The 19173-nt window shown below is 38.2% G+C and overlaps 1 protein-coding gene across 9 annotated transcripts in view; it reads left to right on the forward strand.

The window, feature by feature from the left end:
- Nucleotides 1–954: 954 nt before the first annotated feature.
- The window catches only part of ADGRV1 (adhesion G protein-coupled receptor V1), a 583931-nt gene continuing 565712 nt past the window's right edge, over nucleotides 955–19173 (forward strand). For 8 of the 9 annotated variants that reach the window (XM_054555740.2, XM_054555742.2, XM_054555736.2 and 5 more), the window contains exon 1: nucleotides 955–1120. In XM_054555740.2, coding sequence (XP_054411715.1) covers nucleotides 1099–1120 — 22 coding nt within the window. In that variant the 5' untranslated portion in view covers nucleotides 955–1098. Of the gene's footprint in view, nucleotides 1121–14962; nucleotides 15503–19173 lie in introns of those variants that run through there. The other variant, XM_054555738.2, reaches the window with a different exon arrangement.

Below are 19173 nucleotides of genomic sequence, written 5' to 3' on the forward strand. Positions count from 1 at the left end.
TAAAATGAGGAGGCTGAGAACCCATTTTTTTTTTTTTTCTATAAAAAGCGGTGAGTTGCTGTGGGAGTGCTAATCTTTCTCTTTGCTCCCAGTTTGAAACTTCCGTGATTCTAATAATGCTGCATTTGCTTTAAAAATCTCTGGTGCAGGCGGGGATGTGCACATTGCTGATGGTATGGTCTGACATTGGGCCTTTACCTTTGTGTACTGGGAAAGATAAGCAACATTTGCTGAGGGTTTAACCACGTGCCAGGTGTACTGTCAAGAGTTGCACTTCACACACAGTCTCATTCATCTACTCCTAACAGCCTTATGAGTTAGTAATTAATAATCCTATTTTATAAATGAGGAGACAGACAATTTATCCCAGATGTTGACCTCAATCCCTGCTTTGTAAGTTCAGTTGAGGGTAGCTCCTTCCTTTCTAATATTTCATCAATTTATGCTCAAATTCATATGGGGTAAACTTAGGGAGTGCTTCGGTCAACATGAAAAGACACATTCTCTTACGAACGGAAAAAGACTCAGTAAATGGGTTTTCTTCCCTGAAAGAAAACTAGGAATTGCTTACAGTGGAGTACCCAGGGCAGTGTGCACCGATGTCCATGGTGAGTTCCTTGTGCCCAAGGGGGCAACCAGAAAGTTTAGCCAAAGGAGACGATTAGAAAGCGCTGACCGCGCACTTAGACTCGGACGCGCAGGCAGAAGCAGGACTCGCGCGCTCTTAAGCCCAGGCAGGTCAGCTTAGGCGCCTCGCTGCTGGAAGAGTCCATTAGGGATGGCCAAGGCAGGGTGTTCCCGACGCCGGAGCGCGGACCTGGCTGCCCGCTGCGCAGAGAAGTGTGCGCTGCCCGGGGCGGCCACCCCCGCTCCGCTCGTCAGGTGAGCGCTGCCCCGGGAGCCTTGGGTCCTATTGGAGCAGAGGGGGGATGCAGAGGGAGGAGGCAAGGGAGGGGGAGAAAGGGGAGGAGGATGGAGCCCTCCGCCTGATCGGGTAGCGGGAGTAAGAATCAGCAGCCCGGGCAAAGAGTACGAACGGGAGTCAGAGGCAGAGCGGGGGTGTGTGGAGGGCCGGCGGGGACCGCCGGGAGCGCGCGGATGTCGGTGTTCCTGGGTCCAGGTAGGCTATGGCTGAGGGGTGGTGCTGCGAGCATCGCTGTGCCCCAGGGGAGCGCCTCAGCATCAGCACCTGTTGCTGCAGGTGGGCGGCGAGTGCGGCGAGTGCGGCGAGTGCGGCGAGTGCGGCGAGTGCGGCGAGTGCGGCGAGTGCGGCGCGGAGGGCGGGCCACAGCCGGGCGCAGGGAGGCTGGGCGCGCACCCGGCGCCGCGGCCTGCGGGTAATGGGGCATAGCTGCCCGCGTCGGTTCTGTCCAAGGCTGCGGCTTTGAGCGTTAGGTTCCTGCACCCTCTACCCATCCCTTCCAAAGATGTCTGATCTCAAAGGTGAGAAGTGAATGAGCAGAGTGAAGAGTTTCCTTTCTTCTTTTTTTGCCTGTTTGAAACCGGAACCCTACCTAGCTTTGGTTTTAAAAAGTCTAGCTGAAAAATAACCGACCAAGAACGGCGCGCCATAGGTAATAATTGATAATGGGAAGGGTGAGATAAACTTAAGGAGACTTGTTTGTGTTCCAAAATAACCACTGCGTCGAAGCATTTCAGTGAAATATATTGATTTTAGGGAGCTTGGGATTAACATGGAGCTATAGAATAATACGTATATGTATATATATTTAAAAACTTACAAATTTTTAATTTTAAAAACTATCTCAAAATTGATTTTTTTCTTAAAACCAAGAAATTATAGCGTGTTTGTCAGGGGAAAATTGATTTTAAGGTGTGTTAACTTATCCTATGTAACTTGTTTTAAACCAACTTTTCCCACTTCATGAAATCCACAGCCTTTAAAATGTGTGTAATGTATTTATTAGTATGCTGCACACTCTTTTAGAAACTGATATCAAATTTTAAAGATGCATAATTACTGAGAATTAGGATGAAAGTAAAAAATATACCTTAACTAATACAGCATGATTAGAAATTCTTACTGAAGTTATGATTACTTTAAATTACTAAAGTGTTTTTTCTCCCTTTGTGTGTCATTTATGAAAATAATTAAATCAAACAACAACAACAAAAAACCCCAAAAGATCATAAGGAAGAGAAAAAATGATATCTTAGGCAGGATACAAATGAGCACCAATAATTTATTCTGGGTTAATTTCATAGAGTAAGTGGCAAACTATTCCGCCTGTATAATTTGAGAAAAATGTAGGTTACAGGAAGATGTCACATATACTCTGAACTGTGCTATAATAAAATATATTAAATATATGTGATTAGGTATAATTTTCTGGCTCTGCCATTAACACACAATGACTTTGGACATTCACCCATCCTTCCGGGCATTAGTTTCTTCATTTATAAAATAAAGTAATTGGACTAGGTGATTGCAAAGGTTTATTTCAGCTAAAAATATTATATCTCTCAAATTATTACTTTTAGAAGAAGTAACCAAAATACACACACTTTAAAAATGTACAACCGAAGTACGACTGAATCCTATCTCCATTTTCTTAATTCCATGATGAATAAATACAGCAGTCACTCCTTAATGAATGCCTGCTATGTAGTGAATTCTTAGAAACTCTTTACATAGGTTATCTTATTTAACACAATACCACCATAAATTGAATAGTAGTATATCCCAATTTATAGATAATGATACTGAAGAATCAGTATCATTCTGATTCTGATTCTGAATGGACTGAACTTGTCCAGAGTTCCAGTTTATGAGAGCTGGGTCAAATATTTTTTCCAAATGCTCTTAGGACCTATACTATACTGAATGTGATGATTAAAAGCTAAAATTGCCTACAAACTGAAGTAATCTTGGACTACTATAAGAGTCCATAATGGGGCAAAGGTAAATTATGTAACACTGAGTCTTGATACCATTAAATATATAAATGCTGTATCAGTTTCCATTTATTATATCTTAATAAGTTACATATTTATGCTGTATATTTATTAATTGAATGCCAGTTGTATTCTCAGAAAATGATAATATGAGATATATTTGTAACACAAATGGTTTTATGGTAATAAATATAACTGCTAGAAAAAACGTGAGAGGGAAGAAGCTAGTATTAAGCAAATGCTAGTATTAAGTATGTCAGATGTCTTTCTACTTGAAGGTACTCATGCTTGAGACAAAAATGCTTACACCCAAGGGAAAAGGGTGTTCAGAGCAGAATTAGCTGTGACTAAACTCTTTTGTTTATATCCCATGATGAATCATAATAGTATGTCACATTTATTGAATATACATTGTATGCCAGGAATTCTCTTAAGCCCTTTATTAGTGTAATTTTATATTGGATCATGAATTAAATTGTATTATCCTGATTTGCAAATGAAGAAACTGAGGCAGAGAGATCTATGCCCTGGGAGGACCCACAAAAAAAAAAATACTTTTTATCTTAGATTAAATGTGTGATCGTTCATTGTTCTGAAATTCTCAGGCTGTGAACATAACATGAAATCTTGAAGCACTGGAAGGAGACTTGGAGCCAAACTAAACCAACCTCTTTATTTTATATTTGAGGTAACTGAGACCTAGAACAGTTAAGAGACTCACTTAAGGCCACATATTTTAGTCACCTATACATTCTCGTAAACTATTAGGTAAGAAGTATCCTAATGGGTAAACTTGGTCATTAATTGTTTGATTTATTGTCTCTCAAACAAATGCCACCTCATGCCGTTTCTTATATTGCTGCCCTACTTTTATTTAAAATTTCAAGGTTGCCCCAATTAGGATGCAAAATCCTTGAAGACAGTGACTGTATTATATATTTCTCTTATATAGTATCTATAGGGTTCAGCATAATGGTTAATCTATTGAATAAGTTGCTTTGTTGCCTATTTGCTTTTGATAAGTCATTATTTTATGCACCAGGTCTGAAATCTACACAGTGGAAGCACAATGCCATCACCATTTTTCACTTCATATAGAGGGCAACTAGACAATTTACGATTCTTACAAAGTGTAATGAGCTTCTTAGATAATTGTTTAATTTGGTTATAAAATGCAGTGTGTTACCATGGAGAGATTTGGATGTGTATTTCCCTGATTTTGGGGGGGACAAATCGCATAGCTAAGTATCACACACAGTTCAGTTTACCTCCCCACCACTCTGTTCTTTTGATTTGGAAATAACTTTTTTTCTGAGTGCAAAGATAATGCAAAGTCATGCAGGAAATTCAGACAGTAAAGAAATAATGAAAAAATCACCAGAACCTCCCCAGTCTAAAGGTTTTGGTGAACATCCAGCCAGAGAGGTCTTTCTTCTCTTAACTCCTGTCGAATCAGGGTGAGAGCTGAATTATTTATTGAAACCATTTACAGTAAAGTTCTATTTAGTCTTAGTATTCCATTACTCCCGGGCAGTTCAGACTTTATGTAAATAAAGATATTTGTTGAGCAGTGAAGATAAACATACTACTAATAAACTAGAGTCTACTCCATGTAGAATGGAGTAGTACAGAAAGTTGATTTCCTCACATTGTATGCCTAATTTTTTCCTTTCACAAGGTAGTTTTGGGAGCACAGGGAGCATCTTTTGCATGCATGGAGGGTTCTCCAATATGCCAGGATCTTAGGCCACACATGAAGCCACAGCACCCCAGCTCTGTTGCCCTGAGTGAGGTGTGGCAGAGGAGGAGAAGGGTGGAGCTGAGGCACAAGCGGCTGTGGTAATACAAAGGCTGTGTTTTCCGATTCCACTGTGACACACTATACACTTAAAAATGTACCAGACCAAGTCCCTCCCCCAGCTGCTGGGCAGGTGGTCATGGGGCCCTTTTCTGGTGCAGTCAGGCGTAAGTCTGGCTTTACCTCAAAGCCACGGCAAGATGCTGATAGGGCATTTCTCATTCATTTATTCAGGATTCTGAAAACCTAGAATGGACCCTCTTTTATATTAAAGGGAAACACTGGCTGCTGGAATCATTGTCCATAAATGAGTCTTGAAGTAATACTCACAAAATTATTAAGTATAAAGAAAAGTTGCGGCATCTCTTTGAGAGAGACGATAGCTCTTTCTGTATGCATTCGGATGTAATTACATTGAAAATATTTGTTTTGAAGATTATGTTTTCTGGTTATTTTAATTTCATAAATCTATTTGTTATTCAAAACTTCTTTCCCTAGGCATATTTTCTTGGTTTATACTATACATTTGAGCATAGAGATTTTTCATGCTTCACTTTATTAGGGGCTTAACATGGCTTTAATCCAACCATCTGTTCGCATCTTGGCACATCAGCACATCTGAGGTGCTGGTAGGGGCCAAATAAATTTCCCACATTTTAAAGGTTAGGGAAAGAGCTACCTTTATGAATAGATTTCAAATGATTCTCAGCAAGACAATGGTATAGAAGTGGAGTAAAAATGCATTTCATTCTCTGAAGCACAAGGTCCCCTGTCTGTCTTCAGTTTTGCTGAAAGGCAATTAGCATTTCAACTAGCCAATTTGGTTACATGCAACAAAGTACTTGGGTTTATAATTTGCTGCTCTGTCTGAGGCTGTTGAGTGGTAGGTCTTATGTAATCCTTTCCAAGTAGCCTTCTCTCCAGCATAGTTATTGTTGCTGGTCTTAAATAACTAATCAACAGAGAGTTTTCCTTGCCTTCAACTGTAGGGTGCCATAGGGCAAGGAAAATGAAATACCAAGCAAATAAGAGGATGACTGTAATTATAAATAGTCATTATTGAAATGTGGCACAGGTTGAAAGACACAGAATAGCTTCAAATAAAATGCAACTCCAGAAAGTCGTTGTGTGCACTGTTAATGGTTTCTCATGCAGTATGCACAATAAGCATAGGGCATACATACTGGGATTAATTCAGTTAACATGACTCAAAATTAACAAAGAAGGTGCAATTCCTTTATGCCAGAAAGAATTTTGTCGGGAATAAGTTTAAAAGAGAAAAGATTCTTAAGTGTTACAACAAATGAATAAGTGCTCTGAGGCATATTGTGGAAATAAAGGTTTTGTACTGTGTGCTAATTGAAAATAAGATTTTTGTCAGCTTCTTCAGTCATGAATTTTGACAATTAGGTAGTATACAATATACTTCATGTACACACTCATATTCCTCTGAAGGAGCCACTGTATGGTATGGTAATCCTTGTGTTAGGATAATTAGGATGATATTTTCCTGTAATCCTTGTCATGGACCAGCAATTCAGTGTAGCTCATCTTTTAGTGCAACACTGTTTTTGCATAGCTGTACTTGTGTAATTATTTGGAAGTAAAATAATACGTTTTTCATTCTTCAAGTAATGTTTAACTAAAAGAAGGCATAATAGAAAGAAGTGTTTTAGATATAAGTCTTACAAGTGATCAGTATAATTTTGAGAACATATGTGAAAGAATTGATTTTCATCTATATTTCCAATCTGCGATTATAAAGCTTTTGTTACAGTTATAGTTAGAATCATTAGTTTTATTTAACTAAACTCAACAGTGTTGATGAGCAGGAATGAAATGAAGAGAGCTTGTTCCTTCTCTGGCAGACTAATAACCTAAGGTTGGAGAGTGTTCTGGAAAAAGTGGGACTTGATTGGGACTTTGAAAAATGGTGGAGGAGAGGGAGTGGAAGAAGGTAGAGATGACTGGGACTAGCTTAGATTAAAGGTGCAGAAGCATGAATAATACAGGTGTCTTGTCCCAGACACGTATTAGATTAACCTGACTGGAAATGTTGAAAGAAGAGAAAGAGATAGTTGGAAGTGTAGAGAAGGTTTGATTGTTTTTTAAATTGATAGATAATTCACATATGAAAAAAAAATCACCTTTCAAAGTATACATTTCCATGGCATTTAATATATTTAAAAAGTTGTGGCTGGGCGTGGTGGCTCACTCCCATAATCCCAACACTTTGAAAGGCCTAGGTGGGCGGGCCACCTGAGGTCAGGAGTTTGAGACCAGCCTGGCCAACATGGTGAAACCCTGTCTACACTAAAAATACAAAAAAATTAGCTGGGTGTGGTGGCGGGCGCCTGTAGTGCCAACTACTTGGGAGGCTGAGTCAAGAGAATCGTTTGAATGCGGGAGACAGAGGTTGCAGTGAGCTGAGATCCCGCCACTGCACTCCAGCCTGGGCAACAAGAGCAAAACTCCATCTCAAAAAAAAAGTTGTGCAACCATCACCACTGTCCATTCCAGAACATTTTCATCACCTTCAAAAGAAGCTCTGTACCCGTTAGCTTTTGCTCTCTATCCCACCTTTCTCCACCACCTTCCAATTCCTAGAAACCAGTAATCTATTTTCTCTCTCTATAGATGTGCCTATTCTGGGCATTTCATATAAATGGAATCATACAATATGTGGCCTTTTGTGTCTACTTTCACTTAGCATGATGTTTTAAAGATTCATCCATGTTGTACCATGTAGCAATACTTCAATCCTTTTATAAATGCCAAATAATATTCCAGAGTATGGATATGCCACCTTTCATTTATGCATTTATAAATAGATGGGTGTTTGCATTGGTTTTACTTTTTGACTATTATAAATAATGCTGCTTTAAGCATTTGTATACAGGTTTTTTTGTGCTGACATAAGTTTTTTGTTCTCGTGGTTACATCTAGGAGTGGAATTGCTAGGTCATATTGTCACCCTGTGCTTCATTTTTTGAGGAATTTCCAACTGTTTCCTAAAGTGTGTTTACCATTTTATATGCCCACCAGCAATGTATGAGAGTTTCAATTTCTCTCTGTCTTTTTTATGTTAACCATCCTATTAGGTGTGAAGTGGTATCTCATTCGGGTTTTGATTTGTAATTCCTTAATGACTAATGATGTTGAGAACCTTTTCATATGCTTGTTGGTCATTTGTGTATCTCCTTTGGAGAAATTTCTATTCAGGTTTTTTGCCCATTTTTAAAATAGGATTTTTTTTGTTTCTGTTTTTTATTGAGTTATAAGAGTTCTTCACATACTCTAGATATTAATCCCTTATCAGATATATCATTTGCAATTTTTTTTTCATTGTGTGGGTTGTCTTTTTACTTTCTTGATGGTGTCCTATGAAGCAAAATGTCTTTAATTTTGTTGAATTAATTTATTTAACTTTTCTTTAGTTGCTTATACTTTTGGTGTCACAGCTAAACAACTGTTGCCTGATACAAGGTCACAAAGATTTATACCCATGTTTTCATCTAAGAGTTTTGTAGTTTAAGCTTTTACATTTAGGTTTTTATTCCATTTTGTGTTAATTTTTAATATGATATAAGCTTCCTTCATTTGCACATAGATATCCAATTATCCAGGTTCCATTTGCTGAATAAATCATTCTTTTTTCATTGAATTGGCTTGGCTTCACTGTCAAAAATTAATTGACTATAAATGTATGGTTTTATTTCTGTACTCAACTCTATTTCATTGATCTAGTTGTCTGTCTTTCTGCCAGTACCTCACAGTCTTGATTATTTTACATATTTTGTTAAATTTCTTCCTAAGCATTTTATTGTTTTATTATGTTGTAAATGCAATTATTTTCTTAATTTTATTCTTGAATTCTTCATTACTAATGTATAGAAATAACAATTGATTCTTGTATATTGATTTTGTATCCTGTAATCTTGCTGAACTCTTTTATTTTTTTATGTGTGGAGTTTTTAGGATTTTCTATATCCAATATCATGTCATCTGTAGATATAGTTTAATTTATCTTTTCCAAGGATACGTTTTATTTTTTTTTCTTGCCTAATTGTCCTGCCTAGAACTTCCAGTAAAGTGCTGAATAGAAATTATGAGAGCTGAGATCCTTGTCTTGTCCTGTGATCTTAGAGAGAAAACTTTTGGTCTTTCAGCATTAAGTATGATGTGGATACCCATTATAGATACCCTTTGTCAGATTGGAGAATTATCGCTTATTCCTAATTTGTATAATAGAAAGATGTTGATTTTTTTTTTTTAATTTTTTAAAGTAATTCCTACTGATTTATTGAGGAAACTTTGTTTACTTTCTTTTTTTTTCTTTTATTATTATTATTATACTTTAGGTTTTATGGTACATGTGCTCAATGTGCAGGTTAGTTACATATGTATACATGTGCCATGCTGGTGCGCTGCACCCACCAACTCGTCATCTAGCATTAGGTATATCTCCCAATGCTATCGCTCCCGCCTCCCCCCACCCCACAACAGTCCCCGAAGTGTGATGTTCCTCTTCCTGTGTCCATGTGTTCTCATTGTTCAATTCCCACCTATGAGTGAGAATATGCGGTGTTTGGTTTTTTGTTCTTGCGATAGTTTACTGAGAATGATGATTTCCAATTTCATCGATGTCCCTACAAAGGACATGAACTCATCATTTTTTATGGCTGCATAGTATTCCATGGTGTATATGTGCCACATTTTCTTAATCCAGTCTATCATTGTTGGACATTTGGGTTGGTTCCAAGTCTTTGCTATTGTGAATAATGCGGCAATAAACATACGTGTGCATGTGTCTTTATAGCAGCATGATTTATAGTCCTTTGGGTATATACGCAGTAATGGGATGGCTGGGTCGAATGGAATTTCTAGTTCTAGATCCCTGAGGAATCGCCACACTGACTTCCACAAGGGTTGAACTAGTTTGAACTAGTCCCACCAACAGTGTAAAAGTGTTCCTATTTCTCCACATCCTCTCCAGCACCTGTTGTTTCCTGACTTTTTAATGATTGCCATTCTAACTGGTGTGAGATGGTATCTCATTGTGGTTTTGATTTGCATTTCTCTGATGGCCAGTGATGATGAGCATTTTTTCATGTGTTTTTTGGCTGCATAAATGTCTTCTTTTGAGAAGTGTCTGTTCATGTCCTTCGCCCACTTTTTGATGGGGTTGTTTGTTTTTTTCTTGTAAATTTGTTGGAGTTCATTGTAGATTCTGGATATTAGCCCTTTGTCAGATGAGTAGGTTGCGAAAATCTTCTCCCATTTTGTAGGTTGCCTGTTCACTCTGATGGTAGTTTCTTTTGCTGTGCAGAAGCTCTTGAGTTTAATTAGATCCCATTTGTCAATTTTGGCTTTTGTTGCCATTGCTTTTGGTGTTTTAGACATGAAGTCCTTGCCCATGCCTATGTCCTGAATGGTAATGCCTAGGTTTTCTTCTAGGGTTTTTATGGTTTTAGGTCTAACATTTAAGTCTTTAATCCATCTTGAATTGATTTTTGTATAAGGTGTAAGGAAGGGATCCAGTTTCAGCTTTCTACATATGGCTAGCCAGTTTTCCCAGCACCATTTATTAAATAGGGAATCCTTTCCCCATTTCTTGTTTTTGTCAGGTTTGTCAAAGATCAGATAGTTGTAGATATGTGGCATTATTTCTGACGGCTCTGTTCTGTTCCATTGATCTATATCTCTGTTTTGGTACCAGTACCATGCTGTTTTGGTTACTGTAGGCTTGTAGTATAGTTTGAAGTCAGGTAGTGCGATGCCTCCAGCTTTGTTCTTTTGGCTTAGGATTGACTTGGCGATGCGGGCTCTTTTTTGGTTCCATATGAACTTTAAAGTAGTTTTTTCCAATTCTGTGAAGAAAGTCATTGGTAGCTTGATGGGGATGGCATTGAATCTGTAAATTACCTTGGGAAGGATGGCCATTTTCATGATATTGATTCTTCCTACCCGTGAGCATGGAATGTTCTTCCATTTGTTTGTATCCTCTTTTATTTCCTTGAGCAGTGGTTTGTAGTTCTCCTTGAAGAGGTCTTTCACATCCCTTGTAAGTTGGATTCCTAGGTATTTTATTTTCTTTGAAGCAATTGTGAATGGGAGTTCACTCATGATTTGGCTCTCTGTTTGTCTGTTATTGATGTATAAGAATGCTTGTGATTTTTGCACATTGATTTTGTATCCTGAGACTTTGCTGAAGTTGCTTATCAGCTTAAGGAGATTTTGGGCTGAGACAATGGGGTTTTCTAGATATACTATCATGTCATCTGCAAACAGGGACAATTTGACTTCCTCTTTTCCTAATTGAATACCCTTGATTTCCTTCTCCTGCCTAATTGCCCTGGCCAGAACTTCCAACACTATGTTGAATAGAAGTGGTGAGAGAGGGCATCCCTGTCTTGTGCCAGTTTTCAAAGGGAATGCATCCAGTTTTTGCCCATTCAGTATGATATTGGCTGTGGGTTTGTCATAAATAGCTCTTATTATTTTGAGATACGTCCCATCAATTCCTAATTTATTGAGAGTTTTTAGCATGAAGGGTTGTTGAATTTTGTCAAAGGCCTTTTCTGCATCTATTGAGATAATCATGTGGTTTTTGTCTTTGGTTCTGTTTATATGCTGGATTACATTTATTGATTTGCGTATATTGAACCAGCCTTGCATCCCAGGGATGAAGCCCACTTGATCATGGTGGATAAGCTTTTTGATGTGCTGCTGGATTCTGTTTGCCAGTATTTTATTGAGGATTTTTGCATCAATGTTCATCAAGGATATTGGTCTAAAATTCTCTTTTTTTGTTGTGTCTCTGCCAGGCTTTGGTATCAGGATGATGCTGGCCTCATAAAATGAGTTAGGGAGGATTCCCTCTTTTTCTATTGATTGGAATAGTTTCAGAAGGAATGGTACCAGCTCCTCCTTGTACCTCTGGTAGAATTCGGCTGTGAACCCATCTGGTCCTGGACTTTTTTTGGTTGGTAAGCTATTGATTATTGCCACAATTTCAGCTCCTGTTATTGGTCTATTCAGAGATTCAACTTCTTCCTGGTTTAGTCTTGGGAGGGTGTATGTGTTGAGGAATTTATCCATTTCTTCTAGATTTTCTAGTTTATTTGCATAGAGTTGTTTGTAATATTCTCTGATGGTAGTTTGTATTTCTGTGGGATCGGTGGTGATATCCCCTTTATCATTTTTTATTGCATCTATTTGATTCTTCTCTCTTTTTTTCTTTATTAATCTTGCTAGCGGTCTATCAATTTTGTTGATCCTTTCAAAAAACCAGCTCCTGGATTCATTGATTTTTTGAAGGGTTTTTTGTGTCTCTATTTCCTTCAGTTCTGCTCTGATTTTAGTTATTTCTTGCCTTCTGCTAGCTTTTGAATGTGTTTGCTCTTGCTTTTCTAGTTCTTTTAATTGTGATGTTAGGGTGTCAATTTTGGATCTTTCCTGCTTTCTCTTGTGGGCATTTAGTGCTATAAATTTCCCTCTACACACTGCTTTGAATGCATCCCAGAGATTCTGGTATGTTGTGTCTTGGTTCTCGTTGGTTTCAAAGAACATCTTTATTTCTGCCTTCATTTCGTTATGTACCCAGTAGTCATTCAGGAGCAGGTTGTTCAGTTTCCACGTAGTTGAGCGGTTTTGAGTGAGATTCTTAATCCTGAGTTCTAGCTTGATTGCACTGTGATCTGAGAGACAGTTTGTTACAATTTACATTTATTGAGGAGAGCTTTACTTCCAAGTATATGGTCAATTTTGGAATAGGTGTGGTGTGGTGCTGAAAAAAATGTATATTCTGTTGATTTGGGGTGGAGAGTTCTGTAGATGTCTATTAGGTCTGCTTGGTGCAGAGCTCAGTTCAATTCCTGGGTATCCTTGTTGACTTTCTGTCTCGTTGATCTGTCTAATGTTGACAGTGGGGTGTTAAAGTCTCCCATTATTAATGTGTGGGAGTCTAAGTCTCTTTGTAGGTCACTCAGGACTTGCTTTATGAATCTGGGTGCTCCTGTATTGGGTGCATATATATTTAGGATAGTTAGCTCTTCTTGTTGAATTAATCCCTTTACCATTATGTAATGGCCTTCTTTGTCTCTTTTGATCTTTGTTGGTTTAAAGTCTGTTTTATCAGAGACTAGGATTGCAACCCCTGCCTTTTTTTGTTTTCCATTTGCTTGGTAGATCTTCCTCCATCCTTTTATTTTGAGCCTATGTGTGTCTCTGCACGTGAGATGGGTTTCCTGAATACAGCACACTGATGGGTCTTGAGTCTTTATCCAATTTGCCAGTCTGTGTCTTTTAATTGGAGCATTTAGTCCATTTACATTTAAAGTTAATATTGTTATGTGTGAATTTGATCCTGTCATTATGATGTTAGCTGGATATTTTGCTCGTTAGTTGATACAGTCTCTTCCTAGTCTCGATGGTCTTTACATTTCGGTATGATTTTGCAGTGGCTGGTACCGGTTGTGCCTTTCCATGTTTAGCGCTTCCTTCAGGAGCTCTTTTAGGGCAGGCCTGGTGGTGACAAAATCTCTCAGCATTTGCTTGTCTGTAAAGTATTTTATTTCTCCTTCACTTATGAAGCTTAGTTTGGCAGGATATGAAATTCTGGGTTGAAAATTCTTTTCTTTAAGAATGTTGAATATTGGCCCCCACTCTCTTCTGGCTTGTAGGGTTTCTGCCGAGAGATCCGCTGTTAGTCTGATGGGCTTCCCTTTGATGGTAACCCGACCTTTCTCTCTGGCTGCCCTTAACATTTTTTCCTTCATTTCAACTTTGGTGAATCTGACAATTATGTGTCTTGGAGTTGCTCTTCTCGAGGAGTATCTTTGTGGCGTTCTCTGTATTTCCTGAATCTGAATGTTGGCCTGCCTTGCTAGATTGGGGAAGTTCTCCTGGACAATATCCTGCAGAGTGTTTTCCAACTTGTTTCCATTCTCCCCGTCACTTTCAGGTACACCAATCAGACGTAGATTTGGTCTTTTCACATAGTCCCACATTTCTTGGAGGCTTTGCTCGTTTCCTTTTATTCTTTTTTCTCTAAACCTCCCTTCTCGCTTCATTTCATTCATTTCATCTTCCAGGGCTGATACCCTTTCTTCCATTTGATCGCATCGGCTCCTGAGGCTTCTGCATTCTTCACGTAGTTCTCGAGCCTTGGTTTTCAGCTCCATCAGCTCCTTTAAGCACTTCTCTGTATTGGTTATTCTAGTTATACATTCTTCTAAATTTTTTTCAAAGTTTTCAACTTCTTTGCCTTTGGTTTGAATATCCTCCTGTAGCTCGGAGTAATTTGATCGTCTGAAGCCTTCTTCTCTCAGCTCGTCAAAGTCATTCTCCATCCAGCTTTGTTCCGTTGCTGGTGAGGAACTGCGTTCCTTTGGAGGAGGAGAGGTTTCCAGTTTTTCTGCTCTGTTTTTTCCCCATCTTTGTGGTTTTATCTACTTTTGGTCTTTGATGATGGTGATGTACAGATGGGTTTTTGGTGTGGATGTCCTTTCTGTTAGTTTTCCTTCTAACAGACAGGACCCTCAGCTGCAGGTCTGTTGGAGTACCTGGCCGGCTGTGTGAGGTGTCAGTCTGCCCCTGCTGGGGGGTGCCTCCCAGTTAGGCTGCTCGGGGGTCAGGGGTCAGGGACCCACTTGAGAGGCAGTCAGCCCGTTCTCAGATCTCCAGCAGCGTGCTGGGAGAACCACTGCTCTCCTCACAGCTGTCAGACAGGGACATTTAAGTCTGCAGAGGTTACTGCCGTCTTTTTGTTTGTCTGTGCCCTGCCCCCAGAGGTGGAGCCTACAGAGGCAGGCAGGCCTCCTTGAGCTGTGGTGGGCTCCACCCAGTTCAAGCTTCCAGGCTGCTTTGTTTACCTAAGCGAGTCTGGGCAATGGCGGGTGCCCCTCCCCCAGCCTCGCTGCCGACTTGCTGTTTGATCTCAGACTGCTGTGCTAGCAATCAGCGAGACTCCGTGGGCGTGGGCGTAGGACCCTCTGAGCCAGGTGCGGGCTATACTCTCCTGGGGCACCGTTTCCTAAGCCCGTCGGAAAAGCACAGTATTCGGGTGGGAGTGGCCCGATTTTCCAGGTGCCGTCTGTCACCCCTGGAAGGGGAACTCCCTGACCCCTTGCGCTTCCCGAGTGAGGCAATGCCTCGCCCCTGCTTCGGCTGGCGCACGGTGCGCTCACCCACTGACCTGCGCCCACTGTCTGGCACTCCCTAGTGAGATGAACACGGTACCTCAGATGGAAATGCAGAAATCACCTGTCTTCTGCGTAGCTCGCGCTGGGAGCTGTAGACCGGAGCTGTTCCTATTCGGCCATCTTGGCTCCTCCCCCCAAGATGTTGATTTTTTTCAAGTGCTTTTTTTGTGTCTTTTGAGATGATCATGTGATTCCCTCTGCTTTTTTTTTTATTAATTTGGTACATTGCATTAATTGGTTCTTGATGGTGAACCAGTGTAGCATTCCTGGATAGATCTAATTTGGTTATATAGTATATAATTTGTTTCATATGTTACTGGATTTGGTTTGCTAGTATTTTGTTAAGAGTTTTTGTGTCAATATTCACAAGGGATATTTGTCTTAGTTTTTTTCTTGGTTCTTTTTTTCCATAATGTCTTTGTCTGGTTTTAGTATCAGGGTAATACTGGCCTTATAAAATGGTTTGGGAAGTCTTGTTCTTTATATATATATTTTTAAGTTTGTGAAGGGTTGATGTTAATTATTCCTTAAACATTTGGTAGAATTCACCAGTGAAACCATCTGGTCCTGGACTTTGTTCATGGTAAGTTTTGCAATTACTAATTCAATCTATTTAATTGTTGTGGGCATATTCAGATTTTTAATTTCTTTTTGAGTCAATTTTGGATGTTTGTATCTTCCTAGGGATTTGTTTACTTCTAGGTTATCTAGTTTGTTGGCATATAATTGTTTATGGTCATGCTTTATATACTCAGTTTTATTTCTGTAAAGTTGGTAGCAATGACCCCTTTTGAATATCTCATTTTAGTAATTCAAATCTTCCCTTTTTTCTTAGTCTAGCCAAAGTTTTGTTAGTTTTGTTATTATTATTTTTTTTTTTGACAGAATCTAGCTTTGTTACCCAGGCGGGAGTGCAGTGGTGTGATCTTGTCTCACTACAACCTCCGCCTCCTGGGTTCAAGCTATTCTCCTGCCTCAGCCTCCTGAGTAGCTGGGATTACAGGCATCTGCCACCACGCCCAGCTAATTTTTGTATTTTTAGTAGAGACAGAGTTTCACCATGTTGGTCAGCTGGTCTCAAACTCCTGATCTCAAGTGATCCACCCGCCTCGGCCTCCCAAAGTATTGGGATTATAGGCGTGAGCCACCATGCCCAGTCCCTTTTATTATCTTTTCAAAGAACCAACTTTTACTTTTGTTGATTTTCTCTGTCGTATTTCTATTCTATATTTTATTTATTCCCATTCAAATATTTTTTCTTTGTTTCCTTCTGCTTGATTTGGGTTTAGTTTGCCTGTTTTTTTCTACTTTCTTAAGGTGGCAGTTTAGGTTCTTCATTTGAGATGTTTCCTTTTTTTTAATATGTGCATTTATGCCTGTAAATTCTATTCCAAGCATTGCTTTAGGTGCATCCCATAAGTTTTGGTATGTTCTGATTTTATTTTCATTAATCTCAAATTATTTTCTAATTTACATTGTGCTTTCTTTTTTTATCCTTTGGTCATTTAGGAGTGTGCTGTTTAATTTCAACATGTTTGTACATTTTGCACTTTTTTCTGTTATTAATTTCTAATCTCATTCTCTTATGGTTGGAGAATATACTTTGTATGATTAAAGTTCTTTAAATTTATTGGGACTTGGTTTAGGACCTTACATATTATCTGTTCTGGAGACTGCTTCATGTGTACTTGATAAGATATGTATTCTGCTGTTGTGGGGTGAAGTGTTCTATAGATGTGTATTAGGTCTAGTTAGTTTACAGTATTTTTTAACTCTTCCCTTTTCTTGTTAATCTTTTATTTAGTCATTATATTCAGTATTGAACATGGGGTACTAAAGTCACTAACTATAATTGTTAAATTGTCTGTTTTTCCCCTCAATTTGGTCAGTTTTTAATTCATGTGTTTTGGGATTGGCTTTTTATGTGCCTGTAGGTTTACAATTGTTACATCTTTCTGATAAATTGAGCCCTTTATCTTTATAAAATATCCTTCTTTGTCTGTAGCAACATTTTCTGTCCTAATGTCTATTTTGTCCAATATTAGTGTCGTAGTCCATTTTCTGAATACCAGAGATTGGGTAATTTATAAGCAATAGAAGTTTATTTGACTCACAGTTTTGGAGGCTGGAAAGTCCAAGAACTTGGCTCTGGTATCTGGCAAGGGCTTTTGTGCTATGTTATTCCAGGATGGAAAGTTAGAGGGCAAACAAGCATGTGAGACAGAGAGGGGAAATTAGACCAAACTTATGCTTTTATCAGGAGGCCACTCCTGTGATGACTAACCCACCCCCCTGATAGCAGTGTTGTTCCCTTCATGAGGGCAAAGTCTTCATAATGTAATCACCTCTTAAAGGTCCTACCTCTCAACACCGTTAGTTACAATGGCAATTAAATTTCAATATGAGTTTTGGAGAGGTCATTCAAACCATAGTAATGAATATAGTCACTTCAGCTTTCTTTTGGTTTCTGTTTGCATGATATATATATATATATATATATATATATATATATATATATATTCATTCTTAGTTTCAACTTATTTGTGGCTTTGAGTTTAAAGTGCATCACTTATAAAGAGCATATAGCTAGGTCATTTTTTCCAATTCATTCTAATGACTTCTGCCTTTTAATTGGAGTATTTAATCCAGTAATATTTAATGTAATTGCTGATAAGGTAGGATTGATGTCTGCCATTTTGCTATTTGTTTTTTGCGTCTATGTCCCTTTTCATCCCCTGTTCCTCTTTTACTGCCTTCTTTTATTTTACATAGATATTTTCTAGTGTATCACTTTAATTTTGTGGTTGTTTCTTTTATTATATTCTTTTCATTAATTTTATTATTGGTTACCCTGGGGATTACATTTAATATCCTAACCTATAATAATCTAGCTCAGATTAATAACAACTTAATTTCAATAGCATGCAATAATTTTGCTCCTATATAGTTTCATTTCTGCCCCTGCTTTGTGCTGTTATGGTGGTACAAATTACATTTTTATACAGTATATACTCTTTAGCACAGACCTATTATTATTGCTTTATGTAGTTGTCTTTTCAATCAGAGAGGCTAAAAGTAGTTATAATAAAAGTACATTTATGCCATCTTTTATATTTATCTGTCATGTGACCTTTTCTGGCACTTTACATTTTTTTCTGTGGATCAAGTTACTCTCTAATGTTCTTTCATTTCACCCTGAAAGACTCCTTTTAGTATTTCTGGAAAGGAAAGTTGCTAACCACATAGTCTCTCACTTTTTGTTTATCCAGGAAAGTCTTAATTTCTTCTTAATTTTGGAACAACAATTTTATTGTATATAATATTCTTGGTTTATTGTCTTTCAGCACTTTGAATACATCACTGCCTTCTAGCCTCTTAGGCTAGAGGAGAAATCAGATATTAATCAGGATATCACTTTTATGCGATAATTTTCTTCTTCCTTCCTCTTTCATGATTCTCTCTTTGTCTTTTGCTTTGGCAGTTTTGTATATGTCTACATGTGGATCTCTGTGTTTATTTTACTTAGAGTTTACTGAGCTTCTTAGATATGTAGATTAATGTTTTTAAATCAAAATTGGGAAGCCTTCAGCCATTATTTCTTCAGCCGTATTTCTTTAACTACTTTCTGTTGTTAGTCTTCTTCTTCTGGGACTTCCACTAGGCCTGTGTTGGTATGTTTGGTAGAGTCCTATAGGACTCTGAGGCTCTGTTCGTCTTTCTTCCTTATTTTATCTTTTTGTTCCTCAGCCTGGGTAATTTCAGTTATCTTCATGTTCGCTGATTCACTCTTCTGGCTGCTTAAATCAGCTGTTGAGCCCCACTATGAATTTCTCAATGTAGTTATTTTACTTCTCAACTCCAGATTTCTGTTTTTTTTTTTAAAACTAGCTTTTTGATATCATTCATTTGATGAGAAATCATTTTTATACTTTTTTTTGTTTATATAGACATGATTTCCCTTAGTTCTTTGAATATATTTAAAACAGTTGATACAAAGTCTTTGTCTAGTAAGTCTAACATCTGGTACGTTCTCCAGGGACAGTATTTATCGATTACTTTTTTCCTGTGTATTGCTTATATTTTCTTGTTTCTTTCCATGCTTGGTATTTTTCTTTTTTAAGAAACTGTATGGCTTTGAAGTTCAGATTCTCGCTCTTCCTAGGGTTTGTTGTTGTCACTGCTTTTATTGTTGTTTAGTGAATTTTCTGAAGTCTTTTTAAAGTATGTACTCTTTGTTATGTGTGGCCATCGCAG

This window comes from Pongo abelii, chromosome 4 (genome assembly GCF_028885655.2).
Source record: "Pongo abelii isolate AG06213 chromosome 4, NHGRI_mPonAbe1-v2.0_pri, whole genome shotgun sequence".
Classification (NCBI taxonomy): Eukaryota; Metazoa; Chordata; class Mammalia; order Primates; family Hominidae; genus Pongo; species Pongo abelii.